The sequence below is a fragment of the Apostichopus japonicus genome, chromosome 19, assembly GCF_037975245.1.
Source record: "Apostichopus japonicus isolate 1M-3 chromosome 19, ASM3797524v1, whole genome shotgun sequence".
Classification (NCBI taxonomy): domain Eukaryota; kingdom Metazoa; phylum Echinodermata; class Holothuroidea; order Aspidochirotida; family Stichopodidae; genus Apostichopus; species Apostichopus japonicus.
Genome location: NC_092579.1, coordinates 1,625,675 through 1,641,945, shown reverse-complemented (window position 1 = coordinate 1,641,945; position 16,271 = coordinate 1,625,675). Strand labels below are relative to the sequence as shown.

At 37.8% G+C, this 16,271-nt stretch overlaps 2 protein-coding genes across 2 annotated transcripts; both read left to right on the top strand.

Moving 5' to 3' along the window:
• The first annotated feature begins 1,116 nt into the window (after positions 1-1,116).
• Positions 1,117-6,154, top strand: LOC139959711 (uncharacterized). Its single transcript, XM_071957526.1, has 7 exons — positions 1,117-1,311; positions 1,714-1,779; positions 1,956-2,046; positions 2,561-2,854; positions 3,574-3,744; positions 5,041-5,222; positions 6,065-6,154. Exons 1-7 carry the CDS (start codon positions 1,186-1,188, stop codon positions 6,152-6,154), a joined length of 1,020 nt encoding a protein of 339 aa, XP_071813627.1. The 5' UTR covers positions 1,117-1,185.
• Positions 6,155-9,950: 3,796 nt separating this feature from the next.
• LOC139960468 (uncharacterized) lies at positions 9,951-15,171 on the top strand. The gene is made up of 3 exons (XM_071958847.1): positions 9,951-10,417; positions 11,629-11,925; positions 13,159-15,171. The coding sequence occupies exons 1-3, from the start codon at positions 10,084-10,086 to the stop codon at positions 13,869-13,871; spliced, it is 1,344 nt and encodes a 447-aa protein (XP_071814948.1). The 5' UTR covers positions 9,951-10,083; the 3' UTR covers positions 13,872-15,171.
• Positions 15,172-16,271: the final 1,100 nt, after the last annotated feature.

Here is a 16,271-nt window from a genome sequence, read left to right as displayed (position 1 = left end):
AAATGCTGTACTTAAAAGTACTGAACAATACTCCCGCAGAAACAGCGTACGAATTACCGGAATCAACCAAGTTAAAGGTGAAGACACAAATCAAATTGTAAAGAAACTTGCAGCAGAAAAGCTATATGTAACCATTACCGACCCAGACATAGACAGATCTCACCGAGTAGGAACGACAAAGACCCTGGGCAAATAGAGCAATTCTTGTCAAATTCACATCCTACCAATTGAAATCCGTAACGCGAGCAAGCCAGCTTTTAATAACTTTTATACTTGCAATTCAAGCTATCACTTCTATAACACTCGTTCGATGAAAAGTTTACACCATCCTTACTCTAGAACTAGTCCCAATCATTCTCAAATTCGTAGCACAGGTGTATCCTTTTGGAATTCTCTTATTCATGTCAATTTTTTCAACACTCGATACACTTAAGCAAAACCTTAACAATTCTTCTACAGAGCAATCCATCTAAGTTATACTTCCTGTTTTTTTCTTATATTTGTAAATATTGTCCCACAATAAGATATAGATTTTTGGGTTATCTTTGGGGGGGGGGGGGTGAGGTGGGTGTTTTACATTGCAATTTCTATGTTACAAAGGGACCAGACGATAAAAGTGTCCACTTATTTCTTGTTCCTCTTCTTCCATCTCACATACATTATTCCCATGCTCTGTATTTACTGTTTACTGCATCTGATACAAATTGCCATGTTGCATTCAAAATATGGTACATTCCCATTTTTGAAGAAGGGAGTTTAAGGTTTTGTCAATCTGCGTCAATGACATCGCAATTATGTTGCAAGGAGATTATGTTCGGTAAAATATTTCTTAGCTATTGTTATCACGGAATCGATATGTAAGAAACTTGCCATAATGCTTAAAATCTGTGGCTGTACTTTAAATTTCAGTGAATACACTTTCAAGTAAACACACGTACTTCGAATGTACCTCTGTAAAGTCATTTTCCCTCAGTTGAAACATAACTCGAAAGTACAACCATTCTTCACAACTTTGGAGAAATTACAATATTGAGACGTGATGGTATTTTGACCAATCGTTTTGCCATATCTAAATTATATAATTTCATATAATTTCCTTTTAATTTATCAGACGTTTACCGATGTGGTAAGCCCACTGATGTATCCCTTGATCATGTTACATATACGTCAGACGGTAACGTTAGCATGACGTTTATCTGGTCTCCTCCGGTACAAGTAAACAATATGAGAACATTAGAGGAATACCGAACACAGCTTCACACGACTGATGGAGACCTGATCCTGTCTCATACCATCCAAATATATGATAGTGTAAGTCCGAAGTTACCTATATCAGAGGGTTTAAATAATAATAAATAAATTACATGGCAGATACGAAAATATGTGTATTACAGATATAATATCAATATGATGGTACTGTAAATGTGACGCCCATCCAAAATTAATAAACAGAATTAGCTTAAGGCGCATATCTTCAACACATGCAATAGAAGTATATGGGTTCTGATGGACTAACGGACTGCTATGTGACTGCATGATAATTGTATTATATATCTACACGAGCCTCAGATGTGTCCAAAAAAGATATCAAGATCATCACTACTACTGTGTTAGCTTTTACTGTATGAGTCGTTCTGAGATAGAAGTTCAACAATGCCCAGTGAAAATAGTTTATACTTTAATAATGTTAACATTATTAATTATTTTGAACAGAACCAAGTTAATACGTGGGAAGCCATCAGCGCAGAAATTCAAGAAGGCCTTGAGTACAAACTTACGGTTAGATATAAAACAAATACTTCTATATTTTATTATTCAGATGTCAGTCGAAAGGTACATTTACCATTAATCCACACTACACGTCTCAAGCATCCCATACTATTTTTGTATTTCATTGTTCAGCTCTAGTCGTTTGAATTTTTAATATTTATTATTTTTCCTTGGAAATTTGACAGATCATTCCTTACGTTTCATCAGATTATGCAAATAATCCTGAACCAGGAAGACTTGCCACAAAGTTATTCTTGGCCGAAATTTCCGAAGAAGGTAAATTCGATTACAATTATGTTGGTATGATTTCAAATATATTAGAGGAACACAAATAAGTTCGTATATTTACATTTTAACCTGCTAATATACTGTTTTCTTTATTCTCAATGTGCAAAGTTATGCTCACAAAATTGATTGTTTGGTTGAGTTGACTATTGGTTTATAGAATCATCGAATACTTTGCTTGATTGATTGATTGATCGAATTGATTTGATTCGTAGATTGATTGATCAATCCATTAATTGGTTATCGGTCGTTAGGTTGATTTTATTGAATGTCTGATTATTTGGTTGCATTAAATATTGCTTTATAGAATCATCACTTAATTTGCTTGCTTGATTGATCCATTTGATTTGATAGATTGGTTTATCCATCCATTAATTGGTTATCGGTTGTAAGGTTGATTTGATTGAATGTTTGATTATTTGGTTGATTGATTGCATTGATTGTTTCATTGATTGATTGACTGAATGGATTACTGATGGATTAACTGATTGATATTTTCATTTAGATTTCACAGATCATCCCTTCACAACTGAACAAGAGACTGACACAGTCGTTCGTGATAATGGAGACGAGGCTAGCATGGGGATCCAATCAACAAGCTTTGCCCCTGGGCCAAAGCCTACCCCTGAATCCGTCTCATCTACGTCAACAACAATGATCCTAATCATCGGTCTTTTCGCAGTTTTTGTGATTGTTGTTGTTATTGTATGCTTTCCATTGACAAAGAGACGAAGACGCATAAGAAAAGATATTCTAGAGAACCTCCATCTTGAACAAATGTACCAGGAGAAAGCCATTGGTAATATTTTTATGGAAATATTTTAAAAGAAAATAATAGTTTTTAGAATGGTTTTAGCCAATATGTTGCACGAAGCAGTAGCAATTGATGCACCGGATATACACAGATAACACAGTTGCTATTGTAAATCTTACAGCTTTGTACCAAAGTAAAAAATAGATCGTGCTATCAATCGGCTGTAATCCTAATAGCACATGCTAACATTTTTTTTTCAGATTTGTCAGCACAATCCAGTATTTAATGTGGTACAAAACTGTAAGATTTACTGGTAATCTTTGTGTGAATCGGCTGATTGATATGAGATACGAACTTAGTGAATATGTGTTGAGCTACATACTTAAATGTTAAATTGTGACACTAAATTAGGTTTAATAAAAATAATGAAATCCCTCCAGTTTTCTATACCACTTTTTAATATTTGAGAAATGACACTTCAGCATCTATCCAAAGGTGTACTTACTGGGATAAACAGGGGATTATGTCAATTTCTCGATCAGAACAAAGCTCAATATGACAACTTAGATACCAGAGATTATAATACTTAAAGCTGAATACCTTTAAAACTGGAATAGCTTTAAACGCCTTACCAAAACTGATATTCTACCATTTTGTTTTGGTAATATCGTGCCTAAGTTCTTGCCTGAAGTCACCATTTTATAAAAAAAAAATATGCTATTCACGGTCTGTGTATGTATTTATGTTTTGTTTTTTATTTACAGAGAAGACTCGAGAAGTTGATCCCATATTAACAGACAAAGAAATTAGCCACGATAAAGTCATAATCGAGCAAAAGCTAGGGGAAGGTGAATTCGGTGTGGTGCATATGGGCAAGGTCACCGGCATGAAGAATAAAGTTGAAGATGTGACAGTTGCTATTAAAACTACTAAAGGTGATGTAGATATTTATTAATCATCAAACGTACATTTATAATATAAGATAATATAATGTAACAGGATGATGTATCAAGAGAAATGCAAAGCGTTCATAAGTTCATGGAATCCTATTGATGGACGCTATGGGATGTTGATGTTACTTCCACAGAGAGATCCTGTTCAATTTTGTACTAATAGTGCGTTCTGTGTTTCCCCTGAGTTGCTTTAAAAGTAGCAGAATTAAAAGTCCTTTTTCAGTATAAATATATGACATGGAAGAAGTAAGCCTTCAACAATGTGAACAATGAAGGTATTGCTATATTATACAAGCCCTTGTATACGGTAAACGTGTAAAGACCTATACCAGGCGCGGATCCAGAGGGGGGTCCAGGGGGTCCGGACCCCCCCTGCTCTTGGCCAAAAAAAAAGAGAAAAAAAAGAGAAAAAAAGAGAGAGAGGTGCTTTGCATGGCTAACTTGAAGGGGGTTCCCTGTTGTACTTAAATATCCAAGAATTTCACAATGGATAGAGGGAAACCCACTCCCCTTAGACCCTAGGATCACTGGAGGCCAAACCCCTCACCCTTCCAGAATCCTGGATCCGGCCCTGCATCAAACAGTGGTGACGGAACGGGAGGGGGATTGGGGGCTAAAGGCATTATGATTTTTGTGTCATCTCAACTCATCTGATATGTATTACCATATTTCATAGATTGTTTTTTCTCATCAATTGAGAAATTGCAGACATGAGATCCATATTTTCAGGCTAGGTACATGCAGCTTAGAATACTCGGGAAGTGCCGTTTCCGGCCATCTGGGTGGTTTGTAAAGCCAAAAATTTTCTGGTACGCTCCGCGCCAACCGATGGCGACGCTCCGCTTAGATAGTCTTACGTTCAGGCGCGGCTGGACCAGTCAGACCCCCCCTGTCACAAACCCTGCATCCGCCCCTGCTATACCACCTAATTCGAGTGTTACAATAGCTTTCAAGATACATTATGGAATTAATAACGTAGTTATGACAAATAAAAACTTTGTAAAAACTTGTTTCAAACGAAGTGCTATGGATTGGGGATAGTTTAGGATGATTACGTATACCTAACCTATTTAATTTGAGCGTTCATAATCGTCTTTTATAAGAGCAAAAGCGAAACTATCTGTTATTAGAAAAGACTTGCACGACACCAAATATCGATGCTTTATAAATATAAGCCTAATTCCGTGCAAATTTGGAATGTAGAGCTGCTATGACATAGTTTTGTCGCCATTCCATTGTTGGTCCAAACCACTTGCAATCATTTATTCGATTTTACAGTTGGAGCATTTTCTGATGTAAAAGAAGACCTGATAAACGAAATGAAACACATCGCAGAGCTGGGCGACCATGTGAACATCCTCTGTCTTCTTGCCTGCTGCTCATTGAATGAACCGTTCTACCTTATAACAGAATATATGAAGTATGGTGACTTGCTGGGATTCTTACGGGACTGCAGAAAGGTAAGTCGCTACACACATGTTACAAATTTGTATTTTCTACTTAGAAAGTACTAAAGCATTCAAGCTTAATTATTAATATGTTATGTGGGCGACGAAACGGATCGGGCGTTTGATCAATCATTGTTCGTTTCTTCATCTTCCTTTAAACTTGAAATTCATACAGCATCAAATATATTTCCAACGTCAAAAAATAGAGATATTTTCCATCCAATTATTCAATAATTTACCAGATCACACATCCCATTTCCAACGTGGATTACTCTTCTTTTTTTTCTTACTCGGTGTTAGATTAAGCTTCATTATTCGTTTCCTGTTCCCCTTTGTTTTGTTTTTTATTGGTTCAGTTCAATTTATTTATTATACCCGTGCTGTGGCCTAGTGGATACAGACGGTGGTATGTTAAGCAATGAGGCTTAATAATCGGGAGATTTCGGGTTTGATACCCGACCGGGTCATAGTAAGGTGGGGTTTCATGCAAGAGCAATCTACGATTTTTCCATCCGAAATAACTTTCTAAATTGAAAAAGGTTTCATATTTGAGATAAGCATTTGGATTGGAAGCCACCCGACGTGTAAGTTGTAATCCATAAGCCCTTGTGGGTTTCTCTCACATTTGTGGTAACTTAAGCGTCGTAAAATAAACTACTGCTAATTATTATCATCACTGTTATAATTATCCGTGAAAGTTTCTTCTTAGATTGTTTTAACAACCATGCTCAAGGGGATTGTGAACGTCAGTTGTAATCTAAGAAAAATGAAAAAGAAAGCCACTAAAATTTGATACCACCTAATGAAGGAGCATGCCATAGACCTTCGTTCATATCTTTATATTCTCATCACAGCTAGCGAGTGCTGAGAAAGTATATTCTGTAGGGGAATTACAACAGCTTATTATTGCTCGTGACATCGCAAATGGAATGGTAAGTCGTTAATTTCATCGATTAGGATGTAACTGTGACACTTTCAGTTTCAATTAACATTAAGAACTTGTCAAAAGCATAGAGAGTAAAAACATTTTGGTTTCCAAAGCTGTGACAATCTACAATAAATTCGTCATCAGTTAGATGTGTATAGAACAACGTTTATAGTTATTAAAGGCCACGTGTAGACACTTCCATTCGTATTAGCATAATTATAGACTTTCTCTCAATATATTCTCCAATATCAGGTGCGTATCCAGGGGGGGCGTTGGGGGCGCGCGCCCCCCGGGTAAGAAAAAGAGGAGAGAAAAAAAAGTGAAGAAAAAAGGAAAAAAGAGGGGAAAAAGAGGAGGAGGAGAGGAAGGAAGGGAAAGAAAAAGAAGAAAGAGAGAAAAAGGAGAAAAAGAGGGAGTAAAAGAAAAACGCGAAGACACCGGGAAAAGAAAGAGGAACAGTGACATCATTACAGCGCTGAAGGCTAGCCAGTGACGGATCAATGATTTCGTAAAAGTGTGACAAGTCCATTTTTTTTTACGTTTCCATTTTCCTCTCTCACTAATGATCTATATATATACTATATATGGTCTATCATAACGCGTGTGTAGAATTGTGCTATGAAACCAACTGTGGCTGGTCTCGAACTCGACCGTGTCGTCGGGGAACATGACGCATTTTGGGATCGGGGCGACCGCCCCCCCCCCCATTCAGCATTTTTTTAAATGATATCGCTATGTAATTTCAAAATAGAAAGTGCTTAGATGCAACTTACAAGGCCTGGGAAGTGTCATTTCCAGCGATCTGGGAGACATTTTCGGCCAAAATTTTCTTGTACGCTTCGCGCCAACCTATGGTGGCGCTACGCTTAGATAATTTGCCTACAGGCTTCGCCCCTCCCTTGGCAAATTCCTCGCTACACGCCTGTTCGAATTTGTAACGCAAAGAGCAGATATCACATCATATCAGTGAGCATAAAAACATAAAAATGGCGTTCCAGGATGAAAATCCTCAAAACTGTCCGACTTGCCTGAAAAAATAACCAAAAATTTTTTCAACGTGTCAATGTCAATATCATATAAGCAAGCATCGGTTATTACATCGCATGCCATCATGTACCGTACGGTCCGTTAAAATTGCGCAGTATACCGCGGGATGCTAATGTAAACAACGACATGTCTCATGTAGATGTATAAAAAGCATGAAGGTCCAATTATGTCAAAAGTTTCTTTTACATTAGTAATGGCGAATTAGGGGCTGCACCCCCGCCGCGCAGTGGCGGAGCGTCCATACGGTCAGGAGGGCGGATGCCCCCCTGACAGACTCAAATGGACTGCTGGCGCCTTTTTCAGCTCTTTACCACTTTTTACTTATTCTACATTATTGACTTTTTTTATTGCGCTCTCATCTACTTATTGACATTTGTCACATTTTGTTGGTGTAATTTGGCGATGACACCCTATACTTCGTTTATCTGCAAAGTATCCAGGCCCTGAAAGGGTCATTTCCGGCGATCTAGGGAGTATCTTTACTCAAAAATTGTCTGTGCGCTACGCGCCAACCAGTGGTGGCGCTCCGCTTAGATAGTGTCCAAAGCGCCCCTACAGACCATTCTCGCCCCTCCTGACCAATACCCCTAGCTCCGCCACTGCCGCCGCGCCTCCTACGCCTATGTGTGTAGTGTTCGGTTTCGGAAATATATGCTATTTTTTTCATTTCCTTCAACCAAGTTTTATAATAGCCGTTATAACAGGTTTAATATTTGTACACCAATAAATTAACTGTGTCTGAATTTTCGAAAATTTCTGACCAACATTCTGCATCACACTTCTCTCTACTCGTGCAATTTTGACCGGTCTGTTAGGGGTTGAAGGAAGTTTTTCTATATTGGTTGTCCATAGATGAAATTTTGTACAACATTATGGGTATGTTTTGAAGTGAGTTTATTCACGAGAAATGTGAATTTTCAAATTCTGAACAAATTTGGGGCTTAAAACCTTGAAAAGTGGGGCTGACGGGTATTGTGGGCCGCGACGTAGAATCACCTACAAAAGCAAAGACCCACGGGAGATGCGATCAGGTCGAACATGACGTGTGCCGGGTTGACAATCTTCAAAAAGGTTATGGATGGATAAAAAAAAACTATTAGGAAATACTTGGTTCTCAGGCCAAAAGTATACATCTGGTTGGTCATTTCAAGCCCGAGAAGTGCAGTTTCCGGTGATCTGGGGGGGGGGGGTATCAAAACCAGAATTTTCTTGTACGCTGCGCGCCAACCGATGGTGGCGCTCCGCTTAGATAGTAATTCGCGCCCCCCGGGTTAGAAAATCCTGGATACGCGCCTGATGAAGGAAACCGTGAATGTCTCAGCTAGAGCTGAATTTCTAAGAATGGCCACCAAACATTTATGATGATCAGAATCACCTCTTGCATACCTCCCTAAGGAGTCTTAACGTGTAACCAAACAGAAAGCTAAGAAATCCTAATAATTTGACAAAATACAGTTGTTTAAGAATTCATTTGTTTATAGAGCTGCATGTTTTTGTCAAATCGATAAAATGAAATGAATTGCTCTACTTTTTATATATCATTTCTATGAACTAACATTTTGTATCGATTGTTTTAATATTGCATTTTATTAAATTCTCCTTTTCATAAAATATTTGTAGATTTATACTGGAATATATAAATTGATGTTGAAATGACCCCAGTGCACTCCTTTATGAAAACCTTCATTCGCCTCTGGCCATTCCACAAACGCTCAGCCCCCCCCCCCCCCCCCACCCACAAACACACACACGAACGCACCCGAAAATGAGTTTATAGATAACGTTGTTTCATTCTATAACAATATCCGTTTCCACGCAACACGTTATTATCTAGAGTACATGCATTCCAGCGCTTTCATTGCTAGCACCAGATACGGTACTGTATTGCATAATCTGTAACGTCACGTGTTACATGAAATATCACGTGATACGTGAAGTAACACTGTTATCATTGTTATGATTAACTCTGATGAACAGAAATCGTCCTTTCGTGACTTTTGTGAATTTACAACAGCTGTATTGTGAAATTCAAAAAAAGAAAACCATGGAAAAAAGATTGTATCTGGTGGGGGTTGATGGGCGTAAACTTCGAGGGACAGTGCTTGCGGGGGTGCGGGAGGGAGGGGGAAAATAAGTCAAATGTCACGACAAAATTAATCCTCTGTGATATCCTTACCAGAAATTTCAGTAGCTTAATGTGTTCGAAAAATATAGTACTTGTTATTATAAACATAAATCTGTTAGATTTTCAATTTTACTTTATTTTTTTAAAAGAAAGAGTACATTTTATTCTCTACTAGTAACTATACTAGTAACAAACCAAAACAAAAAGTCAAACTTAATCAACTTAAAATAGACAAGGGGTAGTTTTCATTGACGAATGGGCACTTCTAATTTAAGAACTGTGGCACCTTTCTGGTTTTACTCAAAAGTGGTAGCTGTTAATGCCGCTGTTCTCCCTCATGTTCCCTCCGCCCCTGAAGTATTACTTTCAACTTTCACAAATCACTGAACGAAGCAGTTTGTGATTTAGTTTGTGTTACGGTTGATTGCAATTCTAAGTTTTGTATTTCGACTTTAGTCTCAGTTCTGGTTTCTTTTTTAAGTTTAAACCTTTCATAAAAACTCTTTTGTACTATTTCTTTCACTGACCGCCAATAATACTTCCTTTAAAATTCCCAGTATGAAAGACATATATAACGAAACTTGCGTTAATATTGAAATGCCATTAAACAGAGTAAGAACGACTGTAGAACATTAGAAAATATGACATTTCAAATTAATTTCGAAAGCATTGATATCAAACGAGATGATTGATTGAGATAACCAATATTTCATAGAAATCGGCTTGTTATTGGTAGAAATCGACTTGATATTGGTAGAAAACGACTTGACATCATGGAAGACGGACCATGGCCTCCTATCGTCTGGTTTATAATGAAGATATCAGCTATATTTTATCATAGACGAATTGTCGGTCAGCGAAGGTGTATGTCATGTGAGAAAGAATTTTACAAGAATACCCGACGAGTACGCGACACCGCTAGAACTGTATCTGACGGATATCGGCGATCCCGTAAACATGAAGACTTTGAGCTTACGTCCTGCTACGAGAGGGTTTATGATGATAGCAACATAACATGGGAAGGATCATCTAGTGAATGTTTGGCATGTGAATCACTTTGGTGGGATCGTTATGGTCACGTGATGAAATACACAGAAGAATCGATTGGTAAGATATACTTTACTATTGGTATGTAAGGAGAAACCGATCACCATCCCTTTTGGTGTATATCGGCTACTGGCCACAAAGATGACGGTACGGCGGATAAGGTGGGTCAGTGGGCTTGTAAGTTTTGCAACCTGTCGCGGTCAGTGTTCAGTGTTGAAAACAAAGTATGTCAAGAATATCCAAGAAAAAAATGACAATTAACATGATAAATGATCAATCTAAATAGTGAAATAAACGCTTTTTGTGTTAAATAGTTCAGTTTATCATACCACGTCCCGGTAAAAATATCATGAACTCGTTCACTCTGTCATCTTTGCGCTTGCGACGCGTATAGCCTTATGGCCTATATTTAATTGGTTGATAGCTTAACAGACGTGTATCGTATATAGAATGTTGCATGGTAAAGACATGATCAGTAAAGAATGTGACAGTTTTCTACAACATAAGGATTACATTTTGATGCTGCCTCGAAAATCAGTTTGAATTTTTGCAGCTGTCTTCCTGGGGATGGTGTCCAGTTTTTGGACGATGGTGAAGTTGCACCCTTGTGATATAACACCACCTTGTACGTAGTGAGGTGAACCAAGGTTTTTAATTTTCAGTGTATTTTCTAAGTGTACATGTCTTCACAACCAACACAGTATTAAATATAACATATCCCATACCCAAGCCGATGAAAAAGTTAGCGCCTATTTCTGGAAAGAGAGTGATTGATAACCTATGGAAACCTTGAGGTGCCATCATAATGTTAAGATCTTTCTGTGAATATAGTAGTTAGGAAATGATTAACTTTTCAGATACTATGTCAACAATTGGGGCGGTGGGTAGGGGGGCGTGGGTGGGGGGTGCCAAATTCCTTAAATCAAATAAATGAAGAATTCAAGAGTTTGTTGCAACATGATGAAATGATTATTTTTCAAACAACATTATTTATCACTTAACATATTTCACCAACTCAACCGCATTTTGACACAACATAATGACTTGCAGAAAATTTAGAGATAAGATCTTGAAATTTTGACGACGCCTCATGTGTGTGTGTTTGATATGCTTCGAACACGGACATAGGAACCTGGCTGGTGTAATTTACATACGTTTATAGGTGAAATAATCACATGGTGTAAATATATACCAATGTTTTGAACCTGAATATCTATTCACCACTTCTCTCATTTTTTTTATTACTTGTTGCATCATTTTCTTCTTTCCAGGTCTCAAATATTGGAACCATCCCGGAAGTTGGTTCGTCTCCATTCTTATTCTGACTGTAATAGTGGCTATTATGATCTACGAGATAATAGTACTGGAACTAGCTTATTTCGCTAAAAAAGATCGCATCGTGAATTTGATGTCGTACTTAGCGTTCTACTCTCCACTAGTCGTCTTTCCATGTATGAACGTCTGCTCGAAGGTTAGAAGTGCTATGATGGTACCAGGAATATGGGCTACAACCCTGAATGCTCGCTTTATTGTTCAGCGCCTTCAGTTTTTGGATCTTTCTGCCAAAGGTAATGGTTATAAATCAGTTCTTCATCTTCTGTTGTTTGTTTTATCTTTTTCTTTTTCATGCTTTCACTTTGGTAAGTTTTTCGGTACCATGTAAAATACTTAAACCCATCAAATGCAGTCCACATTTGATTTAAAGGTAATCAAGGTTGCCCCCAAATATGCCAGCAGAAGTTCATTAATAATAATTGTCACCCCATAATCAAATTTCAAAATATCATTTTTACTGCCATTATAAACGTTGTTTTCCACGTTGAGGCTTTAAAATTGTTCTAGTGTAATAGTCCTGAAAAAAATGTGAACATGTAATAAGAATTCAGAACCACTAAGAACATATTGCTGGAAACGTTTATAGTTTAATTTCTAAGGCCAATACTGCTGATCTTTAAAATAATGAATAAAATAAAATAATGTTGTATTGATAATGTATGTAATGGATTCCCTAGCCGGTCTATACACGACACAGGTCTAGTTGCAGCTCTACAGTAGCAACTATTATCGTGGTTGAGTGTGTACTCGTACGATGCACCATACAGATCCTTGCAAAGCTCTTCAGTTTTCATACACCCTATACCTGATCAATATTGTGATCGAACACTTTACATGATACAGGGACGTAATGCAATATTGGTCAAACGGTCAGTGACATCGCTAGACATTTGAAAGTGGGAGGCAAAAAAAGATGATGGAAACATTTGGGAGGGTGGGGCACAGAATGCGGGTAATGAAAGCTGGCGCCGGAGGTGCGAGTGCATTTCAGTTTCTATAATTACCATAGCTTATATCAGCTTCCAAGTTAGCAGCATTTTAGAGGTGGACGCAGGTAATTAAGGGTCTACAGAAGTCGTTAAAGTATTGTGTATCGTCACGCCTGGTTTTTGTTGTTGAACATTTCATTTGGGGCGGAAGGGGGTTGGGCGGGGGCTGAGGTGGCACCAAATAATTTTCTAAAGGTATGGGGTGTGACCAAGTGATCATATGACCAAATGTTTTCGAGGATTCTAGACGTAAATTAGAGATAGTTAATGTTGTCACTTAAGTATCTGAGTCTTCGTACAGCTGATAATCAATGTTCTTTCAAAAAGAAGCGTTTTTATTGTACCATCAAGTGTAGTATTTCAAAATACAGAAATGGTTCCTATTCTTTTCGTGGTATTTTGTGCAAATGAATTTATGTGCCACGCCTCCACAAATTCTCTGAATACAGTAATACCAACATTCGTTCTCTCTTACAGGAGTACCGGCGAAACATTTCCTCGTCTTATGTCTCATTTGGCCTGTTTTTGCTGCAACTTACAGAGCATATATTAAGTTAGGAGTTAAGGGACAGACTGTCTTACCTGATAAAATTAGTTGTCTAACCGTGGCTATTGCTGAGCTTATATGGGGTTGCTTTATGTTACAGTTATTCCTGATAAGAATATCTTTTCAAAATCATTTTCAGCTTCTCTTGAAGTTTCTACAAAAATTTGAAGGAGAAACAGAATTATGCCAACAAGTAATAAGACGCGTGTTGGTCGATTTCAAATGTTATCAAAAATGCGTAGCTGCATATATGTCGGTCATGATACCCGCCTGTATCTTAGGCGCTGCGACTAGCATCTCGTGGTTCTACATGGTCAACGACATGGTCAACGATGGTAGCAAAGACCACGAGTGGTTTGTAATGGAGAAAAACGTGAATTTTATGATCTGGTCCGATGTCGCCATGTTCTTTTCTCTTGGGCCTCTGGCTGTTGGAGGATTCAACACCAACTATATTTGGGAGAGTTTTAAGATCAACGTGATCTTCATGAATCGCGACAAAGAGAAGAAGTTTTGGGATGAAATCGACTGGTTTCTGAAGCACGTGAAAGATGACGTCCCATTGATCTCACTAAGGTCAATCTTTCTCATAACGAGCTTTTATGTAACTATGGAATTTGGAAAACAAGCCATTGACTTGTGAACACGGAATGTCAGAAGTAAATTGCGGTTTCAAGCCTCGGCTTAAAATCTGATACCCTTTATTGACAGACATGTTCCTATAATGGATTTTAAAAGAAGGTGGAAGGTGAATGCAAGTCCATATCTGGGTTAAGGGTAGAACGCTGTTCGAATTTGTGTGTCGGTTACATCTGCAATTTTGTGTTACAATTCCACCTAAACGACTCTGCTGATTTCCTTCACACTTGGTAGAAAGGTAACCCATATTGAGACTTGTGCTTTGCAGTCTGCAATAAACGAAAAGTCGAAGGTCAGAGAAGTAAAATATCAAATTAAGCGAAATTCTACTATTTGCAAGGAGAAACCTTCAATAGATTACAGTTTTTCACAAATATCATGAACACGATTAGTGTAATCAAACTATGTTCTTACAATGTCAACTGCATTAGTTCAAATGTTACGAAATCAAGGTCAAATAAAGAGTTTAAAAGGACGACGAATGCCACATAGGCCTATGTCGTTTTCTATCGCTCTGATTAAAAGAAATATGTCACATATGTAAGTTTCTCGTGCTCTAATAGGACGATCATTGAAAGAAATTTCGTTCTTTTAAAGTATATTATAATATGCTTAGAACTAATAGTATTGTTTGATTTTTTTTCCTATTTCCACCATTAACTTGATTTCGTATTGATGAATTATTACTGAATGATTCTCTCCCCGGTTATGCCCATCCTGCACCTGACCCTTCTCTCCAGATAAAAAGACTAGTTTAGAGCACAACATTCATTGTCAGAACTAATTTCCTAGGTATATCACGTGCATTCCTGTGCTATGACCATGCGCATACGTATGTCGTCACGTGACGAGTCAAGTACCGCTGTTTATCATCGTCACTTGCTGACCTATTTTAATTATCATGGATGAGATGACCTCTCCCTCTTGTGACGTTTTGATAAATCATCTGTAGTTATTGTCAATCCATAAATAATAAAGATGGATATAAATTTCTCAAATTACTGAATGTTAAAGAATGTGATTTCCAATTACCATATATTACCACATATAACCATGTATTACCCTATATATACTCCAAATTAAATACACTCCTTTCATTCTTCTGTGTGAAAATCGCTCAAAGCGCTTATGAGGCAAAAGAGCTTTTGCTGCTGCTGCCCCTTCTCTGTGGAACAGCCTTCCAGAACATGTAAAACACAGTCCATTTCTTGCTTCTTTTAATCGCTCTCTCAAAACTCATCTGATGAAAACTGTTTAATTAGTTGTTCACTGTTGCCTATTTTTGCTTGCATTTTTGTCTTGTACTATGTTTACTGTTTTCTTGTTTTGCTGACGAACTGTTTGTGTAACTGCACCATGAGCGTCTTTTTTGACGGATACCGGCGCATTGTAAATGTCCATTGTCATTATTATTCTCACGTTCTGTTTCTTTTCCCTTTTCCTTCTTCTTGACGGTTATCAGGAGACCTGCCGGTTATTAATGCTTTCATAAACTTATGTTCAAAATAGGCTTACATAATAATCTTACATAACAAAGAAGATGCATCTAAGAGACTTATGAATGAAACGACCAATGTCATTACAGAGTGTTATTAAGCATTGTAATATTTCGCACCATGCACAGTGTCATATTTTGAAAAATGTCAGCGAAAGGCCTATTTTTCGTACGGGAATAACGTAGCACATCGCTAAACTCCTGTTCACGATTTCCATGGCAAATACTACAGCGGAGAGGAAGTCATAACTCAGTGACGTTACATGAGGAGAATGATTGAATTAACCAATGTTGGCAGCAGACGGCTGTATAGGGACAAACACATTAAGGAAATGAGAACATGGCCTCTTATCATTTGGTTTTATAATGAATTGTAGGCGAGCGAAGGTGTGAGTCATGTGAAAAGGAATTTTAACAGGAAATCATGAGACTTATCGGCAGAACAGTATAGTCAAAGGGTTATCAGCGACACCCCCCCCCCCCACCCAATAACATGAAGACTTTGATCTTACATCCTGCTACGAGACGGTTTATGATGATAGCAGCATAACACGGGAAGGATCAACTAGTGAATGTTTGGCATGTGAATCACTTTGGTAGGATCAATATGGTCACTTGATGAAATACATAGAATCGATTGGTAAGATATACTTTATAAAGATATACTTTATAACAATGGTCAGGTAGAGATATAGTATAAGACCACCTTGTTGTGTTGTATGCATATAATTGGCTAGAAGTATCGGATCGTCAACCCAATCACATGTCATGAACCTGGAGTTCCTTTTCTGCATTTCTTTTCTGATGTGAGCTGCATCATTTTCTTCCCCCTTCTACGTCTCGTCTCAAATATTGGAACCATCCAGGAGGTTGGTTCGTCGACATTCTTATTCTTACTATAACAGTGGC